We start from the raw sequence: 24,875 nt of genomic DNA, 5'->3' as shown, positions 1-24,875 counted from the left end.
ATGGTGCCTGGGACTTTCTCGTGCACTACAGCAAACAACCCCATCTGTGCGGTTAATTCAGAGGTGAGATAGAGAGAGTCCTCTTACATGTAAGGTCAGCACTCTGCTGGCATGTCCTTTCTTCCCGCGCATCATTTCTTTCAACCTCCTCCTCCAGTCTTAACTTCTGCATAAAGTTGAATTTTTCTCAACTTCCCTTTGAGCAGCAGTGGCAGTTTTTGAGAGTCCACGTCATACTGAAAGGCGTCCTGTTGTGTCTCCAGTGTTGGAGTCTGCATGTGTGAACGGGCTGTTAGACTGTCAGCTATGATTCAATCCTTCCCAAAAGGCTCCTCAACTATTCACACCTTCAGTCCCGTGACTCTGACCGCTCTCACGACCGCCACGTTACCCGACGTCAATGCGTTTCACAGATTGTCCATACAACGCCACGGCTGTATGGACATTGAAACCCCGTCAACAGACGAGGTGGCCGAGTGGTTAAGGCGATGGACTGCTAATCCATTGTGCTCTGCACGCGTGGGTTCGAATCCCATCCTCGTCGAGTCAGCTTGACTTTAGTCTGCTGCGTTTACATGTCGTGGAGCTAACCGGCTCCATGACTAAGGCCTCCATGCGGCAGCATTTAAGGCAGTGAATTCAACTCATCTAATCACAGGGTCCGGTCAAGGAGGGGAAATCAATCCGCACACCAGCGACCAATCGCAAGCCCTCTTGCAAGCGCTCCCTATGATACTTGGGTGGGGGGCGGGGGGAACAGAGAGTCCAAAACGGAGGCAGCTATCCTAGCCTGTTGGATGCCTTGCACCGCTGGCGTTTCAAATCAAAGCTGCTGCACAACAGAGAGCTGCTTTGCACTCAGTTATGAGAGGAGGCCACGATACTGCTACCTCTTTGAATGAGCCGTGTATAAATGTCAAGACGAGGAAACGGAACAGCGGAGAGAAAACAGAGAGAAACTCTGGGAGCTGCTGTGAATGACTAGCGAGCCGGCTAGCGAGTTAGCGCTTAGCTGGCCAGCTACAGCAGCTCACCAACAAGCCCCGTGAATGTCACTACGCCACCAAGTATTCGGCCCCACCTAACAGCCCCTGCAGCCAGGCCTCTCTGCGATGGACAGTCGGGTCTCCCGGGACCTCTTTCCTTCTCCCGCTCTCTCTCCCTCTTCCACTCGGGACTTTGTGCCCTTTGGATGCCTCATCCAGACCTTTCTGATTACGACTGTCTTACCCACGTTCAGATGCAAAACCGCTTCTCCACGTTAGCTAGACTTTCCCTACGTAAGTAGAAGAAATGCCTAAAAGCCTTTTGGAGAATGCGGGCGTCGATCCCGCTACCTCTCACATGCGAAGCGAGCACTCTACCATTTGAGCTAATTCCCCTACCAAGAAAGGGAAGCTATCTAGTTCCGTGCTGCACTTCCCTTCCTTCCTCCCCTGTGGAGGATTCGTGATACTGGAGGGGGAAAAAAACCTATCTTTATTTGGTGTCTCCACTTAGGAAAGACACCCATGAAACCCTCCAGACCTTCCAGGTCTGTGTGAAGACCTCCCAATCAATTGCGCTCTTCACGCCTCTGTTCCAACGCCATCCTCGTCAGCTCATGTTCAATTCAATCTTCTGTCTTTACACGACTACAAGTTAACAAGAAAAGCCACATTTCACCACTGCAGGGGGGAGTGATTAAAAGTGAAGAGAGTGCTTTTTAGACGACAGGGGAATTAGCTCAAATGGTAGAGCGCTCGCTTAGCATGCGAGAGGTAGCGGGATCGACGCCCACATTCTCCACAAGCCTTTCCCGCTGTCTCCGCGTAATGGTGCCTGGGACTTTCTCGTGCACTACAGCAAACAACCCCATCTGTGCGGTTAATTCAGAGGTGAGATAGAGAGAGTCCTCTTACATGTAAGGTCAGCACTCTGCTGGCATGTCTTTTCTTCCCGCGCATCATTTCTTTCAACCTCCTCCTCCAGTCTTAACTTCTGCATAAAGTTGAATTTTTCTCAACTTCCCTTTGAGCAGCAGTGGCAGTTTTTGAGAGTCCACGTCATACTGAAAGGCGTCCTGTTGTGTCTCCAGTGTTGGAGTCTGCATGTGTGAACGGGCTGTTAGACTGTCAGCTATGATTCAATCCTTCCCAAAAGGCTCCTCAACTATTCACACCTTCAGTCCCGTGACTCTGACCGCTCTCACGACCGCCACGTTACCCGACGTCAATGCGTTTCACAGATTGTCCATACAACGCCACGGCTGTATGGACATTGAAACCCCGTCAACAGACGAGGTGGCCGAGTGGTTAAGGCGATGGACTGCTAATCCATTGTGCTCTGCACGCGTGGGTTCGAATCCCATCCTCGTCGAGTCAGCTTGACTTTAGTCTGCTGCGTTTACATGTCGTGGAGCTAACCGGCTCCATGACTAAGGCCTCCATGCGGCAGCATTTAAGGCAGTGAATTCAACTCATCTAATCACAGGGTCCGGTCAAGGAGGGGAAATCAATCCGCACACCAGCGACCAATCGCAAGCCCTCTTGCAAGCGCTCCCTATGATACTTGGGTGGGGGGCGGGGGGAACAGAGAGTCCAAAACGGAGGCAGCTATCCTAGCCTGTTGGATGCCTTGCACCGCTGGCGTTTCAAATCAAAGCTGCTGCACAACAGAGAGCTGCTTTGCACTCAGTTATGAGAGGAGGCCACGATACTGCTACCTCTTTGAATGAGCCGTGTATAAATGTCAAGACGAGGAAACGGAACAGCGGAGAGAAAACAGAGAGAAACTCTTGGAGCTGCTGTGAATGACTAGCGAGCCGGCTAGCGAGTTAGCGCTTAGCTGGCCAGCTACAGCAGCTCACCAACCAGCCCCGTGAATGTCACTACGCCACCAAGTTTTCGGCTCCACCTAACAGCCCCTGCAGCCAGGCCTCTCTGCGATGGACAGTCGGGTCTCCCGGGACCTCTTTCCTTCTCCCGCTCTCTCTCCCTCTTCCACTCGGGACTTTGTGCCCTTTGGATGCCTCATCCAGACCTTTCTGATTACGACTGTCTTACCCACGTTCAGATGCAAAACCGCTTCTCCACGTTAGCTAGACTTTCCCTACGTAAGTAGAAGAAATGCCTAAAAGCCTTTTGGAGAATGCGGGCGTCGATCCCGCTACCTCTCACATGCGAAGCGAGCGCTCTACCATTTGAGCTAATTCCCCTACCAAGAAAGGGAAGCTATCTAGTTCCGTGCTGCACTTCCCTTCCTTCCTCCCCTGTGGAGGATTCGTGATACTGGAGGGGGAAAAAAACCTATCTTTATTTGGTGTCTCCACTTAGGAAAGACACCCATGAAACCCTCCAGACCTTCCAGGTCTGTGTGAAGACCTCCCAATCAATTGCGCTCTTCACGCCTCTGTTCCAACGCCATCCTCGTCAGCTCATGTTCAATTCAATCTTCTGTCTTTACACGACTACAAGTTAACAAGAAAAGCCACATTTCACCACTGCAGGGGGGAGTGATTAAAAGTGAAGAGAGTGCTTTTTAGACGACAGGGGAATTAGCTCAAATGGTAGAGCGCTCGCTTAGCATGCGAGAGGTAGCGGGATCGACGCCCGCATTCTCCACAAGCCTTTCCCGCTGTCTCCGCGTAATGGTGCCTGGGACTTTCTCGTGCACTACAGCAAACAACCCCATCTGTGCGGTTAATTCAGAGGTGAGATAGAGAGAGTCCTCTTACATGTAAGGTCAGCACTCTGCTGGCATGTCCTTTCTTCCCGCGCATCATTTCTTTCAACCTCCTCCTCCAGTCTTAACTTCTGCATAAAGTTGAATTTTTCTCAACTTCCCTTTGAGCAGCAGTGGCAGTTTTTGAGAGTCCATGTCATACTGAAAGGCGTCCTGTTGTGTCTCCAGTGTTGGAGTCTGCATGTGTGAACGGGCTGTTAGACTGTCAGCTATGATTCAATCCTTCCCAAAAGGCTCCTCAACTATTCACACCTTCAGTCCCGTGACTCTGACCGCTCTCACGACCGCCACGTTAGCCGACGTCAATGCGTTTCACAGATTGTCCATACAACGCCACGGCTGTATGGACATTGAAACCCCGTCAACAGACGAGGTGGCCGAGTGGTTAAGGCGATGGACTGCTAATCCATTGTGCTCTGCACGCGTGGGTTCGAATCCCATCCTCGTCGAGTCAGCTTGACTTTAGTCTGCTGCGTTTACATGTCGTGGAGCTAACCGGCTCCATGACTAAGGCCTCCATGCGGCAGCATTTAAGGCAGTGAATTCAACTCATCTAATCACAGGGTCCGGTCAAGGAGGGGAAATCAATCCGCACACCAGCGACCAATCGCAAGCCCTCTTGCAAGCGCTCCCTATGATACTTGGGTGGGGGGCGGGGGGAACAGAGAGTCCAAAACGGAGGCAGCTATCCTAGCCTGTTGGATGCCTTGCACCGCTGGCGTTTCAAATCAGAGCTGCTTTGCACTCAGTTATGAGAGGAGGCCACGATACTGCTACCTCTTTGAATGAGCCGTGTATAAATGTCAAGACGAGGAAACGGAACAGCGGAGAGAAAACAGAGAGAAACTCTGGGAGCTGCTGTGAATGACTAGCGGTGGCCCAGCCGGCTAGCGAGTTAGCGCTTAGCTGGCCAGCTACAGCAGCTCACCAACCAGCCCCGTGAATGTCACTACGCCACCAAGTTTTCGGCTCCACCTAACAGCCCCTGCAGCCAGGCCTCTCTGCGATGGACAGTCGGGTCTCCCGGGACCTCTTTCCTTCTCCCGCTCTCTCTCCCTCTTCCACTCGGGACTTTGTGTCCTTTGGGTCCTATGGATGCCTCATCCAGACCTTTCTGATTACGACTGTCTTACCCACGTTCAGATGCAAAACCGCTTCTCCACGTTAGCTAGACTTTCCCTACGTAAGTAGAAGAAATGCCTAAAAGCCTTTTGGAGAATGCGGGCGTCGATCCCGCTACCTCTCACATGCGAAGCGAGCGCTCTACCATTTGAGCTAATTCCCCTACCAAGAAAGGGAAGCTATCTAGTTCCGTGCTGCACTTCCCTTCCTTCCTCCCCTGTGGAGGATTCGTGATACTGGAGGGGGAAAAAAACCTATCTTTATTTGGTGTCTCCACTTAGGAAAGACACCCATGAAACCCTCCAGACCTTCCAGGTCTGTGTGAAGACCTCCCAATCAATTGCGCTCTTCACGCCTCTGTTCCAACGCCATCCTCGTCAGCTCATGTTCAATTCAATCTTCTGTCTTTACACGACTACAAGTTAACAAGAAAAGCCACATTTCACCACTGCAGGGGGGAGTGATTAAAAGTGAAGAGAGTGCTTTTTAGACGACAGGGGAATTAGCTCAAATGGTAGAGCGCTCGCTTAGCATGCGAGAGGTAGCGGGATCGACGCCCGCATTCTCCACAAGCCTTTCCCGCTGTCTCCGCGTAATGGTGCCTGGGACTTTCTCGTGCACTACAGCAAACAACCCCATCTCTGCGGTTAATTCAGAGGTGAGATAGAGAGAGTCCTCTTACATGTAAGGTCAGCACTCTGCTGGCATGTCCTTTCTTCCCGCGCATCATTTCTTTCAACCTCCTCCTCCAGTCTTAACTTCTGCATAAAGTTGAATTTTTCTCAACTTCCCTTTGAGCAGCAGTGGCAGTTTTTGAGAGTCCACGTCATACTGAAAGGCGTCCTGTTGTGTCTCCAGTGTTGGAGTCTGCATGTGTGAACGGGCTGTTAGACTGTCAGCTATGATTCAATCCTTCCCAAAAGGCTCCTCAACTATTCACACCTTCAGTCCCGTGACTCTGACCGCTCTCACGACCGCCACGTTAGCCGACGTCAATGCGTTTCACAGATTGTCCATACAACGCCACGGCTGTATGGACATTGAAACCCCGTCAACAGACGAGGTGGCCGAGTGGTTAAGGCGATGGACTGCTAATCCATTGTGCTCTGCACGCGTGGGTTCGAATCCCATCCTCGTCGAGTCAGCTTGACTTTAGTCTGCTGCGTTTACATGTCGTGGAGCTAACCGGCTCCATGATTAAGGCCTCCATGCGGCAGCATTTAAGGCAGTGAATTCAACTCATCTAATCACAGGGTCCGGTCAAGGAGGGGAAATCAATCCGCACACCAGCGACCAATCGCAAGCCCTCTTGCAAGCGCTCCCTATGATACTTGGGTGGGGGGCGGGGGGAACAGAGAGTCCAAAACGGAGGCAGCTATCCTAGCCTGTTGGATGCCTTGCACCGCTGGCGTTTCAAATCAAAGCTGCTGCACAACAGAGAGCTGCTTTGCACTCAGTCATGAGAGGAGGCCACGATACTGTTACCTCTTTGAATGAGCCGTGTATAAATGTCAAGACGAGGAAACGGAACAGCGGAGAGAAAACAGAGAGAAACTCTGGGAGCTGCTGTGAATGACTAGCGGTGGCCCAGCCGGCTAGCGAGTTAGCGCTTAGCTGGCCAGCTACAGCAGCTCACCAACCAGCCCCGTGAATGTCACTACGCCACCAAGTTTTCGGCTCCACCTAACAGCCCCTGCAGCCAGGCCTCTCTGCGATGGACAGTCGGGTCTCCCGGGACCTCTTTCCTTCTCCCGCTCTCTCTCCCTCTTCCACTCGGGACTTTGTGCCCTTTGGATGCCTCATCCAGACCTTTCTGATTACGACTGTCTTACCCACGTTCAGATGCAAAACCGCTTCTCCACGTTAGCTAGACTTTCCCTACGTAAGTAGAAGAAATGCCTAAAAGCCTTTTGGAGAATGCGGGCGTCGATCCCGCTACCTCTCACATGCGAAGCGAGCGCTCTACCATTTGAGCTAATTCCCCTACCAAGAAAGGGAAGCTATCTAGTTCCGTGCTGCACTTCCCTTCCTTCCTCCCCTGTGGAGGATTCGTGATACTGGAGGGGGAAAAAAACCTATCTTTATTTGGTGTCTCCACTTAGGAAAGACACCCATGAAACCCTCCAGACCTTCCAGGTCTGTGTGAAGACCTCCCAATCAATTGCGCTCTTCACGCCTCTGTTCCAACGCCTTCCTCGTCAGCTCATGTTCAATTCAATCTTCTGTCTTTACACGACTACAAGTTAACAAGAAAAGCCACATTTCACCACTGCAGGGGGGAGTGATTAAAAGTGAAGAGAGTGCTTTTTAGACGACAGGGGAATTAGCTCAAATGGTAGAGCGCTCGCTTAGCATGCGAGAGGTAGCGGGATCGACGCCCGCATTCTCCACAAGCCTTTCCCGCTGTCTCCGCGTAATGGTGCCTGGGACTTTCTCGTGCACTACAGCAAACAACCCCATCTGTGCGGTTAATTCAGAGGTGAGATAGAGAGAGTCCTCTTACATGTAAGGTCAGCACTCTGCTGGCATGTCCTTTCTTCCCGCGCATCATTTCTTTCAACCTCCTCCTCCAGTCTTAACTTCTGCATAAAGTTGAATTTTTCTCAACTTCCCTTTGAGCAGCAGTGGCAGTTTTTGAGAGTCCACGTCATACTGAAAGGCGTCCTGTTGTGTCTCCAGTGTTGGAGTCTGCATGTGTGAACGGGCTGTTAGACTGTCAGCTATGATTCAATACTTCCCAAAAGGCTCCTCAACTATTCACACCTTCAGTCCCGTGACTCTGACCGCTCTCACGACCGCCACGTTACCCGACGTCAATGCGTTTCACAGATTGTCCATACAACGCCACGGCTGTATGGACATTGAAACCCCGTCAACAGACGAGGTGGCCGAGTGGTTAAGGCGATGGACTGCTAATCCATTGTGCTCTGCACGCGTGGGTTCGAATCCCATCCTCGTCGAGTCAGCTTGACTTTAGTCTTCTGCGTTTACATGTCGTGGAGCTAACCGGCTCCATGACTAAGGCCTCCATGCGGCAGCATTTAAGGCAGTGAATTCAACTCATCTAATCACAGGGTCCGGTCAAGGAGGGGAAATCAATCCGCACACCAGCGACCAATCGCAAGCCCTCTTGCAAGCGCTCCCTATGATACTTGGGTGGGGGGCGGGGGGAACAGAGAGTCCAAAACGGAGGCAGCTATCCTAGCCTGTTGGATGCCTTGCACCGCTGGCGTTTCAAATCAAAGCTGCTGCACAACAGAGAGCTGCTTTGCACTCAGTTATGAGAGGAGGCCACGATACTGCTACCTCTTTGAATGAGCCGTGTACAAATGTCAAGACGAGGAAACGGAACAGCAGAGAGAAAACAGAGAGAAACTCTGGGAGCTGCTGTGAATGACTAGCGGTGGCCCAGCCGGCTAGCGAGTTAGCGCTTAGCTGGCCAGCTACAGCAGCTCACCAACCAGCCCCGTGAATGTCACTACGCCACCAAGTTTTCGGCTCCACCTAACAGCCCCTGCAGCCAGGCCTCTCTGCGATGGACAGTCGGGTCTCCCGGGACCTCTTTCCTTCTCCCGCTCTCTCTCCCTCTTCCACTCGGGACTTTGTGTCCTTTGGGTCCTATGGATGCCTCATCCAGACCTTTCTGATTACGACTGTCTTACCCACGTTCAGATGCAAAACCGCTTCTCCACGTTAGCTAGACTTTCCCTACGTAAGTAGAAGAAATGCCTAAAAGCCTTTTGGAGAATGCGGGCGTCGATCCCGCTACCTCTCACATGCGAAGCGAGCGCTCTACCATTTGAGCTAATTCCCCTACCAAGAAAGGGAAGCTATCTAGTTCCGTGCTGCACTTCCCTTCCTTCCTCCCCTGTGGAGGATTCGTGATACTGGAGGGGGAAAAAAACCTATCTTTATTTGGTGTCTCCACTTAGGAAAGACACCCATGAAACCCTCCAGACCTTCCAGGTCTGTGTGAAGACCTCCCAATCAATTGCGCTCTTCACGCCTCTGTTCCAACGCCATCCTCGTCAGCTCATGTTCAATTCAATCTTCTGTCTTTACACGACTACAAGTTAACAAGAAAAGCCACATTTCACCACTGCAGGGGGGAGTGATTAAAAGTGAAGAGAGTGCTTTTTAGACGACAGGGGAATTAGCTCAAATGGTAGAGCGCTCGCTTAGCATGCGAGAGGTAGCGGGATCGACGCCCGCATTCTCCACAAGCCTTTCCCGCTGTCTCCGCGTAATGGTGCCTGGGACTTTCTCGTGCACTACAGCAAACAACCCCATCTCTGCGGTTAATTCAGAGGTGAGATAGAGAGAGTCCTCTTACATGTAAGGTCAGCACTCTGCTGGCATGTCCTTTCTTCCCGCGCATCATTTCTTTCAACCTCCTCCTCCAGTCTTAACTTCTGCATAAAGTTGAATTTTTCTCAACTTCCCTTTGAGCAGCAGTGGCAGTTTTTGAGAGTCCACGTCATACTGAAAGGCGTCCTGTTGTGTCTCCAGTGTTGGAGTCTGCATGTGTGAACGGGCTGTTAGACTGTCAGCTATGATTCAATCCTTCCCAAAAGGCTCCTCAACTATTCACACCTTCAGTCCCGTGACTCTGACCGCTCTCACGACCGCCACGTTAGCCGACGTCAATGCGTTTCACAGATTGTCCATACAACGCCACGGCTGTATGGACATTGAAACCCCGTCAACAGACGAGGTGGCCGAGTGGTTAAGGCGATGGACTGCTAATCCATTGTGCTCTGCACGCGTGGGTTCGAATCCCATCCTCGTCGAGTCAGCTTGACTTTAGTCTGCTGCGTTTACATGTCGTGGAGCTAACCGGCTCCATGATTAAGGCCTCCATGCGGCAGCATTTAAGGCAGTGAATTCAACTCATCTAATCACAGGGTCCGGTCAAGGAGGGGAAATCAATCCGCACACCAGCGACCAATCGCAAGCCCTCTTGCAAGCGCTCCCTATGATACTTGGGTGGGGGGCGGGGGGAACAGAGAGTCCAAAACGGAGGCAGCTATCCTAGCCTGTTGGATGCCTTGCACCGCTGGCGTTTCAAATCAAAGCTGCTGCACAACAGAGAGCTGCTTTGCACTCAGTCATGAGAGGAGGCCACGATACTGTTACCTCTTTGAATGAGCCGTGTATAAATGTCAAGACGAGGAAACGGAACAGCGGAGAGAAAACAGAGAGAAACTCTGGGAGCTGCTGTGAATGACTAGCGGTGGCCCAGCCGGCTAGCGAGTTAGCGCTTAGCTGGCCAGCTACAGCAGCTCACCAACCAGCCCCGTGAATGTCACTACGCCACCAAGTTTTCGGCTCCACCTAACAGCCCCTGCAGCCAGGCCTCTCTGCGATGGACAGTCGGGTCTCCCGGGACCTCTTTCCTTCTCCCGCTCTCTCTCCCTCTTCCACTCGGGACTTTGTGCCCTTTGGATGCCTCATCCAGACCTTTCTGATTACGACTGTCTTACCCACGTTCAGATGCAAAACCGCTTCTCCACGTTAGCTAGACTTTCCCTACGTAAGTAGAAGAAATGCCTAAAAGCCTTTTGGAGAATGCGGGCGTCGATCCCGCTACCTCTCACATGCGAAGCGAGCGCTCTACCATTTGAGCTAATTCCCCTACCAAGAAAGGGAAGCTATCTAGTTCCGTGCTGCACTTCCCTTCCTTCCTCCCCTGTGGAGGATTCGTGATACTGGAGGGGGAAAAAAACCTATCTTTATTTGGTGTCTCCACTTAGGAAAGACACCCATGAAACCCTCCAGACCTTCCAGGTCTGTGTGAAGACCTCCCAATCAATTGCGCTCTTCACGCCTCTGTTCCAACGCCATCCTCGTCAGCTCATGTTCAATTCAATCTTCTGTCTTTACACGACTACAAGTTAACAAGAAAAGCCACATTTCACCACTGCAGGGGGGAGTGATTAAAAGTGAAGAGAGTGCTTTTTAGACGACAGGGGAATTAGCTCAAATGGTAGAGCGCTCGCTTAGCATGCGAGAGGTAGCGGGATCGACGCCCGCATTCTCCACAAGCCTTTCCCGCTGTCTCCGCGTAATGGTGCCTGGGACTTTCTCGTGCACTACAGCAAACAACCCCATCTCTGCGGTTAATTCAGAGGTGAGATAGAGAGAGTCCTCTTACATGTAAGGTCAGCACTCTGCTGGCATGTCCTTTCTTCCCGCGCATCATTTCTTTCAACCTCCTCCTCCAGTCTTAACTTCTGCATAAAGTTGAATTTTTCTCAACTTCCCTTTGAGCAGCAGTGGCAGTTTTTGAGAGTCCACGTCATACTGAAAGGCGTCCTGTTGTGTCTCCAGTGTTGGAGTCTGCATGTGTGAACGGGCTGTTAGACTGTCAGCTATGATTCAATCCTTCCCAAAAGGCTCCTCAACTATTCACACCTTCAGTCCCGTGACTCTGACCGCTCTCACGACCGCCACGTTAGCCGACGTCAATGCGTTTCACAGATTGTCCATACAACGCCACGGCTGTATGGACATTGAAACCCCGTCAACAGACGAGGTGGCCGAGTGGTTAAGGCGATGGACTGCTAATCCATTGTGCTCTGCACGCGTGGGTTCGAATCCCATCCTCGTCGAGTCAGCTTGACTTTAGTCTGCTGCGTTTACATGTCGTGGAGCTAACCGGCTCCATGATTAAGGCCTCCATGCGGCAGCATTTAAGGCAGTGAATTCAACTCATCTAATCACAGGGTCCGGTCAAGGAGGGGAAATCAATCCGCACACCAGCGACCAATCGCAAGCCCTCTTGCAAGCGCTCCCTATGATACTTGGGTGGGGGGCGGGGGGAACAGAGAGTCCAAAACGGAGGCAGCTATCCTAGCCTGTTGGATGCCTTGCACCGCTGGCGTTTCAAATCAAAGCTGCTGCACAACAGAGAGCTGCTTTGCACTCAGTCATGAGAGGAGGCCACGATACTGTTACCTCTTTGAATGAGCCGTGTATAAATGTCAAGACGAGGAAACGGAACAGCGGAGAGAAAACAGAGAGAAACTCTGGGAGCTGCTGTGAATGACTAGCGGTGGCCCAGCCGGCTAGCGAGTTAGCGCTTAGCTGGCCAGCTACAGCAGCTCACCAACCAGCCCCGTGAATGTCACTACGCCACCAAGTTTTCGGCTCCACCTAACAGCCCCTGCAGCCAGGCCTCTCTGCGATGGACAGTCGGGTCTCCCGGGACCTCTTTCCTTCTCCCGCTCTCTCTCCCTCTTCCACTCGGGACTTTGTGCCCTTTGGATGCCTCATCCAGACCTTTCTGATTACGACTGTCTTACCCACGTTCAGATGCAAAACCGCTTCTCCACGTTAGCTAGACTTTCCCTACGTAAGTAGAAGAAATGCCTAAAAGCCTTTTGGAGAATGCGGGCGTCGATCCCGCTACCTCTCACATGCGAAGCGAGCGCTCTACCATTTGAGCTAATTCCCCTACCAAGAAAGGGAAGCTATCTAGTTCCGTGCTGCACTTCCCTTCCTTCCTCCCCTGTGGAGGATTCGTGATACTGGAGGGGGAAAAAAACCTATCTTTATTTGGTGTCTCCACTTAGGAAAGACACCCATGAAACCCTCCAGACCTTCCAGGTCTGTGTGAAGACCTCCCAATCAATTGCGCTCTTCACGCCTCTGTTCCAACGCCTTCCTCGTCAGCTCATGTTCAATTCAATCTTCTGTCTTTACACGACTACAAGTTAACAAGAAAAGCCACATTTCACCACTGCAGGGGGGAGTGATTAAAAGTGAAGAGAGTGCTTTTTAGACGACAGGGGAATTAGCTCAAATGGTAGAGCGCTCGCTTAGCATGCGAGAGGTAGCGGGATCGACGCCCGCATTCTCCACAAGCCTTTCCCGCTGTCTCCGCGTAATGGTGCCTGGGACTTTCTCGTGCACTACAGCAAACAACCCCATCTGTGCGGTTAATTCAGAGGTGAGATAGAGAGAGTCCTCTTACATGTAAGGTCAGCACTCTGCTGGCATGTCCTTTCTTCCCGCGCATCATTTCTTTCAACCTCCTCCTCCAGTCTTAACTTCTGCATAAAGTTGAATTTTTCTCAACTTCCCTTTGAGCAGCAGTGGCAGTTTTTGAGAGTCCACGTCATACTGAAAGGCGTCCTGTTGTGTCTCCAGTGTTGGAGTCTGCATGTGTGAACGGGCTGTTAGACTGTCAGCTATGATTCAATACTTCCCAAAAGGCTCCTCAACTATTCACACCTTCAGTCCCGTGACTCTGACCGCTCTCACGACCGCCACGTTACCCGACGTCAATGCGTTTCACAGATTGTCCATACAACGCCACGGCTGTATGGACATTGAAACCCCGTCAACAGACGAGGTGGCCGAGTGGTTAAGGCGATGGACTGCTAATCCATTGTGCTCTGCACGCGTGGGTTCGAATCCCATCCTCGTCGAGTCAGCTTGACTTTAGTCTTCTGCGTTTACATGTCGTGGAGCTAACCGGCTCCATGACTAAGGCCTCCATGCGGCAGCATTTAAGGCAGTGAATTCAACTCATCTAATCACAGGGTCCGGTCAAGGAGGGGAAATCAATCCGCACACCAGCGACCAATCGCAAGCCCTCTTGCAAGCGCTCCCTATGATACTTGGGTGGGGGGCGGGGGGAACAGAGAGTCCAAAACGGAGGCAGCTATCCTAGCCTGTTGGATGCCTTGCACCGCTGGCGTTTCAAATCAAAGCTGCTGCACAACAGAGAGCTGCTTTGCACTCAGTTATGAGAGGAGGCCACGATACTGCTACCTCTTTGAATGAGCCGTGTACAAATGTCAAGACGAGGAAACGGAACAGCAGAGAGAAAACAGAGAGAAACTCTGGGAGCTGCTGTGAATGACTAGCGGTGGCCCAGCCGGCTAGCGAGTTAGCGCTTAGCTGGCCAGCTACAGCAGCTCACCAACCAGCCCCGTGAATGTCACTACGCCACCAAGTTTTCGGCTCCACCTAACAGCCCCTGCAGCCAGGCCTCTCTGCGATGGACAGTCGGGTCTCCCGGGACCTCTTTCCTTCTCCCGCTCTCTCTCCCTCTTCCACTCGGGACTTTGTGTCCTTTGGGTCCTATGGATGCCTCATCCAGACCTTTCTGATTACGACTGTCTTACCCACGTTCAGATGCAAAACCGCTTCTCCACGTTAGCTAGACTTTCCCTACGTAAGTAGAAGAAATGCCTAAAAGCCTTTTGGAGAATGCGGGCGTCGATCCCGCTACCTCTCACATGCGAAGCGAGCGCTCTACCATTTGAGCTAATTCCCCTACCAAGAAAGGGAAGCTATCTAGTTCCGTGCTGCACTTCCCTTCCTTCCTCCCCTGTGGAGGATTCGTGATACTGGAGGGGGAAAAAAACCTATCTTTATTTGGTGTCTCCACTTAGGAAAGACACCCATGAAACCCTCCAGACCTTCCAGGTCTGTGTGAAGACCTCCCAATCAATTGCGCTCTTCACGCCTCTGTTCCAACGCCATCCTCGTCAGCTCATGTTCAATTCAATCTTCTGTCTTTACACGACTACAAGTTAACAAGAAAAGCCACATTTCACCACTGCAGGGGGGAGTGATTAAAAGTGAAGAGAGTGCTTTTTAGACGACAGGGGAATTAGCTCAAATGGTAGAGCGCTCGCTTAGCATGCGAGAGGTAGCGGGATCGACGCCCGCATTCTCCACAAGCCTTTCCCGCTGTCTCCGCGTAATGGTGCCTGGGACTTTCTCGTGCACTACAGCAAACAACCCCATCTCTGCGGTTAATTCAGAGGTGAGATAGAGAGAGTCCTCTTACATGTAAGGTCAGCACTCTGCTGGCATGTCCTTTCTTCCCGCGCATCATTTCTTTCAACCTCCTCCTCCAGTCTTAACTTCTGCATAAAGTTGAATTTTTCTCAACTTCCCTTTGAGCAGCAGTGGCAGTTTTTGAGAGTCCACGTCATACTGAAAGGCGTCCTGTTGTGTCTCCAGTGTTGGAGTCTGCATGTGTGAACGGGCTGTTAGACTGTCAGCTATGATTCAATCCTTCCCAAAAGGCTCCTCAACTATTCACACCTTCAGTCCCGTGACTCTGACCGCTCTCACGACCGCCACGTTAGCCGACGTCAATGCGTTTCACAGATTGTCCATACAACGCCACGGCTGTATGGACATTGAAACCCCGTCAACAGACGAGGTGGCCGAGTGGTTAAGGCGATGGACTGCTAATCCATTGTGCTCTGCACGCGTGGGTTCGAATCCCATCCTCGTCGAGTCAGCTTGACTTTAGTCTGCTGCGTTTACATGTCGTGGAGCTAACCGGCTCCATGATTAAGGCCTCCATGCGGCAGCATTTAAGGCAGTGAATTCAACTCATCTAATCACAGGGTCCGGTCAAGGAGGGGAAATCAATCCGCACACCAGCGACCAATCGCAAGCCCTCTTGCAAGCGCTCCCTATGATACTTGGGTGGGGGGCGGGGGGAACAGAGAGTCCAAAACGGAGGCAGCTATCCTAGCCTGTTGGATGCCTTGCACCGCTGGCGTTTCAAATCAAAGCTGCTGCACAACAGAGAGCTGCTTTGCACTCAGTCATGAGAGGAGGCCACGATACTGTTACCTCTTTGAATGAGCCGTGTATAAATGTCAAGACGAGGAAACGGAACAGCGGAGAGAAAACAGAGAGAAACTCTGGGAGCTGCTGTGAATGACTAGCGGTGGCCCAGCCGGCTAGCGAGTTAGCGCTTAGCTGGCCAGCTACAGCAGCTCACCAACCAGCCCCGTGAATGTCACTACGCCACCAAGTTTTCGGCTCCACCTAACAGCCCCTGCAGCCAGGCCTCTCTGCGATGGACAGTCGGGTCTCCCGGGACCTCTTTCCTTCTCCCGCTCTCTCTCCCTCTTCCACTCGGGACTTTGTGCCCTTTGGATGCCTCATCCAGACCTTTCTGATTACGACTGTCTTACCCACGTTCAGATGCAAAACCGCTTCTCCACGTTAGCTAGACTTTCCCTACGTAAGTAGAAGAAATGCCTAAAAGCCTTTTGGAGAATGCGGGCGTCGATCCCGCTACCTCTCACATGCGAAGCGAGCGCTCTACCATTTGAGCTAATTCCCCTACCAAGAAAGGGAAGCTATCTAGTTCCGTGCTGCACTTCCCTTCCTTCCTCCCCTGTGGAGGATTCGTGATACTGGAGGGGGAAAAAAACCTATCTTTATTTGGTGTCTCCACTTAGGAAAGACACCCATGAAACCCTCCAGACCTTCCAGGTCTGTGTGAAGACCTCCCAATCAATTGCGCTCTTCACGCCTCTGTTCCAACGCCTTCCTCGTCAGCTCATGTTCAATTCAATCTTCTGTCTTTACACGACTACAAGTTAACAAGAAAAGCCACATTTCACCACTGCAGGGGGGAGTGATTAAAAGTGAAGAGAGTGCTTTTTAGACGACAGGGGAATTAGCTCAAATGGTAGAGCGCTCGCTTAGCATGCGAGAGGTAGCGGGATCGACGCCCGCATTCTCCACAAGCCTTTCCCGCTGTCTCCGCGTAATGGTGCCTGGGACTTTCTCGTGCACTACAGCAAACAACCCCATCTGTGCGGTTAATTCAGAGGTGAGATAGAGAGAGTCCTCTTACATGTAAGGTCAGCACTCTGCTGGCATGTCCTTTCTTCCCGCGCATCATTTCTTTCAACCTCCTCCTCCAGTCTTAACTTCTGCATAAAGTTGAATTTTTCTCAACTTCCCTTTGAGCAGCAGTGGCAGTTTTTGAGAGTCCACGTCATACTGAAAGGCGTCCTGTTGTGTCTCCAGTGTTGGAGTCTGCATGTGTGAACGGGCTGTTAGACTGTCAGCTATGATTCAATCCTTCCCAAAAGGCTCCTCAACAATTCACACCTTCAGTCCCGTGACTCTGACCGCTCTCACGTCCGCCACGTTACCCGACGTCAATGCGTTTCACAGATTGTACATACAACGCCACGGCTGTATGGACATTGAAACCCCGTCAACAGACGAGGTGGCCGAGTGGTTAAGGCGATGGACTGCTAATCCATTGTGCTCTGCACGCGTGGGTTCGAATCCCATCCTCGTCGAGTCAGCTTGACTTTAGTCTGCTGCGTTTACATGTCGTGGAGCTAACCGGCTCCATGACTAAGGCCTCCATGCGGCAGCATTGAAGGCAGTGAATTCAACTCATCTAATCACAGGGTCCGGTCAAGGAGGGGAAATCAATCCGCACACCAGCGACCAATCGCAAGCCCTCTTGCAAGCGCTCCCTATGATACTTGGGTGGGGGGCGGGGGGAACAGAGAGTCCAAAACGGAGGCAGCTATCCTAGCCTGTTGGATGCCTTGCACCGCTGGCGTTTCAAATCAGAGCTGCTTTGCACTCAGTTATGAGAGGAGGCCACGATACTGCTACCTCTTTGAATGAGCCGTGTATAAATGTCAAGATGAGGAAACGGAACAGCGGAGAGAAAACAGAGAGAAACTCTGGGAGCTGCTGTGAATGACTAGCGGTGGCCCAGCCGGCTAGCGAGTTAGCGCTTAGCTGGCCAGCTACAGCAGCTCACCGACCAGCCCCTGAATGTCACTACGCCACCAAGTTTTCGGCTCCACCTAACAGCCCCTGCAGCCAGGCCTCTCTGCGATGGACAGTCGGGTCTCCCGGGACCTCTTTCCTTCTCCCGCTCTCTCTCCCTCTTCCACTCGGGACTTTGTGTCCTTTGGGTCCTATGGATGCCTCATCCAGACCTTTCTGATTACGACTGTCTTACCCACGTTCAGATGCAAAACCGCTTCTCCACGTTAGCTAGACTTTCCCTACGTAAGTAGAAGAAATGCCTAAAAGCCTTTTGGAGAATGCGGGCGTCGATCCCACTACCTCTCACATGCGAAGCGAGCGCTCTACCATTTGAGCTAATTCCCCTACCAAGAAAGGGAAGCTATCTAGTTCCGTGCTGCACTTCCCTTCCTTCCTCCCCTGTGGAGGATTCGTGATACTGGAGGGGGAAAAAAACCTATCTTTATTTGGTGTCTCCACTTAGGAAAGACACCCATGAAACCCTCCAGACCTTCCAGGTCTGTGTGAAGACCTCCCAATCAATTGCGCTCTTCACGCCTCTGTTCCAACGCCATCCTCGTCAGCTCATGTTCAATTCAATCTTCTGTCTTTACACGACTACAAGTTAACAAGAAAAGCCACATTTCACCACTGCAGGGGGGAGTGATTAAAAGTGAAGAGAGTGCTTTTTAGACGACAGGGGAATTAGCTCAAATGGTAGAGTGCTCGCTTAGCATGCGAGAGGTAGCGGGATCGACGCCCGCATTCTCCACAAGCCTTTCCCGCTGACTCCGCGTAATGGTGCCTGGGACTTTCTCGTGCACTACAGCAAACAACCCCATCTGTGCGGTTAATTCAGAGGTGAGATAGAGAGAGTCCTCTTACATGTAAGGTCAGCACTCTGCTGGCATGTCTTTTTTTCCCGCGCATCATTTCTTTCAACCTCCTCCTCCAGTCTTAACTTCTGCATAAAGTTGAATTTTTCTCAACTTCCCTTTGAGCAGCAGTGGCAGTTTTTGAGAGTCCACGTCATACTGAAAGGCGTCCTGTTGTGTCTCCAGTGTTGGAGTCTGCATGTGTGAACGGGCTGTTAGACTGTCAGCTATGATTCAATCCTTCCCAAAAGGCTCCTCAACTATTCACACCTTCAGTCCCGTGACTCTGACCGCTCTCACGACCGCCACGTTAGCCGACGTCAATGCGTTTCACAGATTGTCCATACAACGCCACGGCTGTATGGACATTAAAACCCCGTCAACAGACGAGGTGGCCGAGTGGTTAAGGCGATGGACTGCTAATCCATTGTGCTCTGCACGCGTGGGTTCGAATCCCATCCTCGTCGAGTCAGCTTGACTTTAGTCTGCTGCGTTTACATGTCGTGGAGCTAACCGGCTCCATGACTAAGGCCTCCATGCGGCAGCATTTAAGGCAGTGAATTCAACTCATCTAATCACAGGGTCCGGTCAAGGAGGGGAAATCAATCCGCACACCAGCGACCAATCGCAAGCCCTCTTGCAAGCGCTCCCTATGATACTTGGGTGGGGGGCGGGGGGAACAGAGAGTCCAAAGCTAGAGCTGGAGCTAGTTTACACTACTTTATATACAGTTAGCTAGTTTAGTCCAGTGGTTCCCAACCTATGGGTCGGGCCCCTCCAAAGGGTCAGCAGATAAATCTGAGGGGTGGTGAGATGATTAATGGGAGAGGAAAGAAGAAAAAACAAAGTTCTGATACACAAATCTGTTTTCAGTTTTTGGACTTTTTCTCTAATCTTTGATTTTTGCTGAAATATTGGATCATTTGAACATTTATTGAAATGAAAGCATGTGAGAAGTTTAGAGGGAAAAATCACTATTTGGTGGAGCTGTTAACAACTCATAGACATGTGAAATGTGACCCCGACTACACACTGCTTTTTGTAAGACGTCAAAAGACAAAAAGGTTGGAAACCACTGGTTTCATCTTTAACAATGTGTTGTATTTTAAAAGCTTGTTATGTTATCCATTGTGTCAAATCTTCATCTGAAAAGTAACTAAAGCTGTCAAATAAATGTAGTGGAGTAGAAAGTACAATATTTCCCTCTGAAATGTAGAAAGTAGCATCACATGGAAATACTCAAGTAAAGTACATGTACCTCAAAACTGTATTTAAATACAATACTTGAGTAAATGTACTTAGTTAGTGTTTGTGGGGATATTAGTGGCAGATTAAAAAGCAATAACGACGTTTGTTTTCCATAAATCAGCATCAGAGATTCAGAGTTAAAGGAACAACGTTTCTTCCCTGTTTACACAGACATGACCACATCACAGCTGACACAAAAAGAGTTACACACCTTTGATGAACACACACACACACACACGCACACACACACATGCACACAGATTAGTTGCGAGTGTATTTTTATTCATATTTCAAAGCAGGAGGAAATGTTTTGAAGCTGTTTGTCTGTGTGGGCTGAAGCTGCTGTGATCTGCTGTCAGAGGATGTAATTAACATGCACTTAAAGAGATTATTAACCACACACACACACACACACACACACACACACACACACACACACACACATTATCTGATCAGACTATAAATTCATGTTTTGTCATTTTAACTTTCGTCTGTTGTTTCTTTTTATTTTGGCCTGAAGGTTCAGTTTGCTGCTGTTCGCATCTAAAGTTAAAATCTTTTGTTTTTTGTCAGTGTGAACATATGAGTGTGAACAGCTCACAGGCAACTCACAAGTTGATTTTGTGAGTTTTGGAGGGAAATCCAAGTCTAAACAGGTTCATAACAACAAAGACAGTGAGAACCTTTTAGCATTTATCAGATTAAAGTGCTACACGTCCCTTCTGCAGCCTCATCAACAAGGCCCCGGACCCCCACTGACACAGACTCTACCCCCCCCCCCCCCCCCCCCCCCCCATGGATATTACATGTTATATTAATGTACAATCTCATAATCTTATACTTGCATATCTGTGATTTTTGATCTAACATGGTGCATTACATCAACACAGCTTGTATTATGAACCAATATCTGATTCCCGGCCTTGTTATGTTGTGATTATATCACAGGTAAGAGGCCTTGTTCTCCCTTCACTTCAACATACCAACTGCCAAGAGCAAGATATTACCTTTATAAAACCGTTACCAAATATCACAATTTAGAATTTATAGACACTATTCAATAAAAACAGTTTTATTAAATAACAATGACAAGAGTCATTCACAAGACAATAGTTGTGGCTGCCTGTGGATGTAGTCAACAAGCCAACCAGAGTTTATTTATTCATTCATTTTAACGTTCCCATTAATTGTACAGCCATAGAAAACCTGTCCAGTGTCACCGGGTCACGTTGATTGGTGCATCGAGGACATTCTGCAGATAGCTCCCTGGTTTGAGCTCACAGACATGATCGATCCTGCTTCAAGGCAGCCAGACAGTGATCGGTGGAGCTCTGAGTCTCTCTGCTAGCTTACAGATTGCAGGCAACATTTTAACAGTAGCTGCGGAGTGATGATTAAAAATAGAACTGTAAAAGGACATTAAACGTCATAATATAGCCATAATATACACACATTATACCACAGCTATCAACCAATCAGATTGTGAGGTTTTAACTACCTGTTTTATAATAATTATTAATTATTACTGTTTACTGTTTACTCCTCGTCAATATTTTGTACATTTCATCTCATTCCCTTCAGTTTAAACTGTAGCAGCTCTTCTTACTTAGAATATGTTTTATATATTTTTCATTATACATTTCTTTTTTAATATTATTTAGGATTACTTAGTTTTGTGTATATTTTGACTGTTATGCAACAAGTCATCGTAGCTCAGTGTTTATATTATCTCAGCGTTAGCTCAGTGTTAATGTTAGCTCAGTGTTAGCTCAGTGTTAATGTTAGCTCAGCGTTAGCTCAGTGTTAATGTTAGCTCAGCGTTAGCTCAGTGTTAATATTAGCTCAGTGTTAGCTCAGCATTAGCTCAATGTTTATGTTAGCTCAGTGTTAGTTAAGAGTTAATGTTATCTTATGTTAGTAATTTACTGAATCACATGATTCATCATATGTCATGTGACATCATCAGTGTTTGTGGTTAGTATGAAGCAATTCTTTATGAAAGAAAAGCCTCATTGTTGACTTTTCTTTGTGACGGCGCGTCTCTTTCTCTCCTGACGGAGAAACCGGCCGTCACAGGAAATTAAAGAGCAGATAAGCAGCTTGTGAATACACACGGATGTTTAAACGCACATACAGATATTAAAACACACACACACGGATGTTTAAACGCACACACAGATATTAAAACACACACACACATATTAAAACACACACACACATATTAAAACACACACCTGGATAATAAATCACACACAAGGATGTAAAAACACACACGGCTGGTTTCACTCCTCAGGCAAACACATTGAGTCCAGGTGAGGTGTGAAGTAAACAGGTAATCAGCTGTTGTCCAGGTTACAGCAGGTTTTAATGGTGCCACAGGTCAGAGGTCAGATACAGACTCAGGTACAGTTTCACATCTCAACACTTTGATTTCAGTCGGTAGAATAAATGAAGACAAAGTTCCTTAAAATAAACTCACATCTACATGAATGTTAAACAACCGCTAAGTGTTTGGCTACTGAGGAACTGAAGAGGATGAGAACTTAAACCCACCTTCATCTCAAAGCCTCTTACTCCTCAGTGACATGATGATGACATTTCTCTATATAAACTAGCCTTCAATTAACTTCCTCCCCAACACCCACTCATGTATGTTTATTGTACTTTAATGTCTCATTTTTAATGTATTTTCATGTTTTCTTCTCTTATTTTTAATGTAATGTTCTGTTATCTATGTATTATATATGTATTTTAAGTATTTTTTAATGTTTTTCTTATGTGTACAAATAATACATGCATTTTAACTTTAAACTTATTTATTTCACTGGATTAGCCAAAAACAGTAATTCCCAGATCTTATTGATGTAGTGAGTCACATTATAGCGATATATTGATTTAACAATATAACATATACATGATACAAGATGTTGTCCATATTACACAGAGTTGAGTGAAAGGCTCTGACTTTGCCATTAAAAAAAAACTTAACTGAATCCTTTTTAACACCAAATTAAATCCAATCTGTAATTATCTGTCTACATGACATCACTTCCTGTCTGGCTTCTGTAACTCAACACATTCAGCGTTTCTTTGTGAAAACATGAAGCGTGTTCCATGTCCTGGTCTCCGCTACAGCAGCCGCTGTCAGACATTTAAACCTTTGTGATTTTAACAACAGAAAAAAAACTACAACTCCCAGTAAAAGAACTACAAGCGCAGCAGCGTAACTTGGTTTTGTTTTGTTTTGGTGAAACTGCTTTTAGCGTCTTTGCTGCTCAGACGTGGAACAAACAACCAGAAGAAGAAGTGAGACAGTGCTGATTACTGAAGACTTCCTGTTTGTCTTTGCTTTTAATGAACATGTGAATCTTCTGCATTTTATGTGATCAATTTAATACACAAGCACAACTGATCACAAACCAACCTGCACTTTTTATTATGGTCCTTCTGCTTCGGCCTGCATCTACAAACTGATCTTTTTCTCTTGTCAGATTGATTTGTTTGTATGTTTTTATTGTTTTTATTCTGTGTGCTTCTGCGTGTGTACTCTGGGTTTCCTCTGCATATGAAATCTGAGTATATAAATATAAATTTGCCTTGTTATAAATCTGCGCTGTGCTTCCTCCTGCAGTCATAGTTGCAGCTGTAATCTGAGCTGTGTAAAGACGTCTATCTGTCCTGCTCCTATTACAGACATGTCTGAACTCGCCGCCGCCCTCCAGTCCCTCATGGACCTCTAGGACTTCTGGGAAATGATGTTCGTTAAAACATAAAACTGATTCTTGAGGAAATAATGCAGCAAATAATCCACTGTTTACTGTTCACTCACCTACAGCCATATCACAGCTGTATTAAGCTAATGCTAATGCTAATGCTAATGCTAATACTAACACAATCTTTGCTGAGTCATTCTACTATTTGGGGTCCATTTTTTGTCCATTAATAATAATAATATCATATTTTATCTCTTTAAGGACCAGTGTGTTACATCTATCAGCAGAAATGGAATATAATATTCATAAGTGTATTTAATTAGTGTGTGATCAGCTGAAATAAGAATCGTTGTGTTTTCGTTACAGAGGGAGCAGGTCGTCTTCCACGGAGCCGCCATGTTGCACCGCCATGTTTCTACGGTAGCCCAGAACGGACAAACCAAACACTGACTCTAGAGAGGACCTTTCACATTTTTCGTGAGTAAATCCTACACACTGGTCCTTTAAGGAAAGACACTTTATAATATCTGTATTTCATTTAGCTTTAAATTGTCATGATTTTCCTAAACTGACGGTTTTTACTGCGTCCAAATTCTTGTAATCTTTGCTGCTGGTTGAGACAAACCAGCTGTTCCTGTAGCAGAGATACCTGTAGCAGAGGACAGCAGGACACTGACGGCAGGTATGATGAATAAATACCATTAAAGTCAACTTTATCCTATTTCTTTTTATTTCAGAATTCTAAATACTAAAGAGAAATAGTATTTTTGTAATAAAGTGAAATGTTCCCCAAATTACAGAATGACCCTCCTGCTGCTGCTGCTGCTGCTGCTTCACATTAAAAGACTTGGGAAACACATGGTGGCTTTTATTGTGAAGCAGCCACAGGAAACACAGTGTATTTGTCACCGAGAGTCGTTCAACAGTCGTTCTGTGCAGCAGGACGTCAGACCGACCGACTTGTTTGGCTGCTCTGTAAACACACACACACACACTGATGGATTCCGGACAAAGACGCTGCTTCAACCAGTGTTTGCTGTAGTGTTAAAACCACACCTGCTGTTACCACGGTAACCACAGGTATTGCCCAGTCAACCAGGACTGAAATCTGAAAGATTGTAACTATAATGACGCTGTAAACCGACACAGAAGGAATCACAAGTTACTTCATTACCACAACTTTCATGAATCAACCAGTGAAATGTGTGAGACCTGAAGCTGACTCTGTAATCTGCAGCATCTCACACTGATGAATGAATGAATGAATGAATGAGTGAATGAATGAATGAATGAATTAGTTTAATGTACAAGTTAACAACATGAGAGGCAGCACCTCACAACCTTTCTGCTGACGTCTGTTCTGTGACGACTGGAGGCGTCTGATGATGAAGGTAAAACATGTTTGAGGACAACATCACAACATGGACATCTTCAGGTGTGTGTGTGTGTGTGTGTGTGTGAGTGTGTGTGTGTGTGTGTGTGTGTGTGTGTGTGTGTGTGTGTGTGTCACTCCTCCGTCTCTTCTTCTTCACTATAGTCGCTCAGAGGAAAGTCTCGACTCTCCTTCTGTGTGTTGTAGTTTTTCCTGTGCATCGCACACTCCTGATCGATGATCGCCTGCAGCACACACACACACACACAC

General features: G+C 48.6%; 1 protein-coding gene and 19 non-coding genes across 22 annotated transcripts in view; 19 read left to right on the top strand and 1 right to left on the bottom strand.

The window, feature by feature from the left end:
• Positions 1–462: 462 nt before the first annotated feature.
• Positions 463–544, top strand: trnas-gcu. Its single transcript has one exon. It is a non-coding gene; the product is annotated as a tRNA-Ser (tRNA).
• A 1,732-nt stretch (positions 545–2,276) lies between these two features.
• trnas-gcu lies at positions 2,277–2,358 on the top strand. The gene has a single exon. It is a non-coding gene; the product is annotated as a tRNA-Ser (tRNA).
• Positions 2,359–3,529: 1,171 nt separating this feature from the next.
• Positions 3,530–3,602, top strand: trnaa-agc. The gene has a single exon. It is a non-coding gene; the product is annotated as a tRNA-Ala (tRNA).
• A 488-nt stretch (positions 3,603–4,090) lies between these two features.
• On the top strand, positions 4,091–4,172 carry trnas-gcu. The gene has a single exon. It is a non-coding gene; the product is annotated as a tRNA-Ser (tRNA).
• A 1,169-nt stretch (positions 4,173–5,341) lies between these two features.
• On the top strand, positions 5,342–5,414 carry trnaa-agc. Its single transcript has one exon. It is a non-coding gene; the product is annotated as a tRNA-Ala (tRNA).
• Positions 5,415–5,902: 488 nt separating this feature from the next.
• Positions 5,903–5,984, top strand: trnas-gcu. The gene has a single exon. It is a non-coding gene; the product is annotated as a tRNA-Ser (tRNA).
• Positions 5,985–7,162: 1,178 nt separating this feature from the next.
• Positions 7,163–7,235, top strand: trnaa-agc. The gene has a single exon. It is a non-coding gene; the product is annotated as a tRNA-Ala (tRNA).
• A 488-nt stretch (positions 7,236–7,723) lies between these two features.
• trnas-gcu lies at positions 7,724–7,805 on the top strand. The gene has a single exon. It is a non-coding gene; the product is annotated as a tRNA-Ser (tRNA).
• Positions 7,806–8,992: 1,187 nt separating this feature from the next.
• trnaa-agc lies at positions 8,993–9,065 on the top strand. Its single transcript has one exon. It is a non-coding gene; the product is annotated as a tRNA-Ala (tRNA).
• A 488-nt stretch (positions 9,066–9,553) lies between these two features.
• On the top strand, positions 9,554–9,635 carry trnas-gcu. The gene has a single exon. It is a non-coding gene; the product is annotated as a tRNA-Ser (tRNA).
• A 1,178-nt stretch (positions 9,636–10,813) lies between these two features.
• trnaa-agc lies at positions 10,814–10,886 on the top strand. Its single transcript has one exon. It is a non-coding gene; the product is annotated as a tRNA-Ala (tRNA).
• Positions 10,887–11,374: 488 nt separating this feature from the next.
• trnas-gcu lies at positions 11,375–11,456 on the top strand. The gene has a single exon. It is a non-coding gene; the product is annotated as a tRNA-Ser (tRNA).
• A 1,178-nt stretch (positions 11,457–12,634) lies between these two features.
• On the top strand, positions 12,635–12,707 carry trnaa-agc. Its single transcript has one exon. It is a non-coding gene; the product is annotated as a tRNA-Ala (tRNA).
• Positions 12,708–13,195: 488 nt separating this feature from the next.
• trnas-gcu lies at positions 13,196–13,277 on the top strand. Its single transcript has one exon. It is a non-coding gene; the product is annotated as a tRNA-Ser (tRNA).
• Positions 13,278–14,464: 1,187 nt separating this feature from the next.
• On the top strand, positions 14,465–14,537 carry trnaa-agc. The gene has a single exon. It is a non-coding gene; the product is annotated as a tRNA-Ala (tRNA).
• A 488-nt stretch (positions 14,538–15,025) lies between these two features.
• On the top strand, positions 15,026–15,107 carry trnas-gcu. Its single transcript has one exon. It is a non-coding gene; the product is annotated as a tRNA-Ser (tRNA).
• Positions 15,108–16,285: 1,178 nt separating this feature from the next.
• On the top strand, positions 16,286–16,358 carry trnaa-agc. The gene has a single exon. It is a non-coding gene; the product is annotated as a tRNA-Ala (tRNA).
• Positions 16,359–16,846: 488 nt separating this feature from the next.
• Positions 16,847–16,928, top strand: trnas-gcu. The gene has a single exon. It is a non-coding gene; the product is annotated as a tRNA-Ser (tRNA).
• Positions 16,929–18,657: 1,729 nt separating this feature from the next.
• On the top strand, positions 18,658–18,739 carry trnas-gcu. The gene has a single exon. It is a non-coding gene; the product is annotated as a tRNA-Ser (tRNA).
• A 5,776-nt stretch (positions 18,740–24,515) lies between these two features.
• LOC121904709 (chromaffin granule amine transporter) overlaps positions 24,516–24,875 on the bottom strand; it is a 31,721-nt gene continuing 31,361 nt past the window's right edge. For all 3 annotated transcript variants that reach the window (XM_042422577.1, XM_042422579.1, XM_042422578.1), the window contains one exon: positions 24,516–24,850. In XM_042422577.1, coding sequence (XP_042278511.1) covers positions 24,740–24,850 — 111 coding nt within the window. In that variant the 3' untranslated portion in view covers positions 24,516–24,739. The remainder of the gene's footprint in view (positions 24,851–24,875) is intronic.

This window comes from Thunnus maccoyii, chromosome 9, assembly GCF_910596095.1.
Source record: "Thunnus maccoyii chromosome 9, fThuMac1.1, whole genome shotgun sequence".
Taxonomy (NCBI): domain Eukaryota; kingdom Metazoa; phylum Chordata; class Actinopteri; order Scombriformes; family Scombridae; genus Thunnus; species Thunnus maccoyii.
Note: the sequence above shows the minus strand (reverse complement) of the source record. Positions and strands in the feature narration are given on the sequence as shown.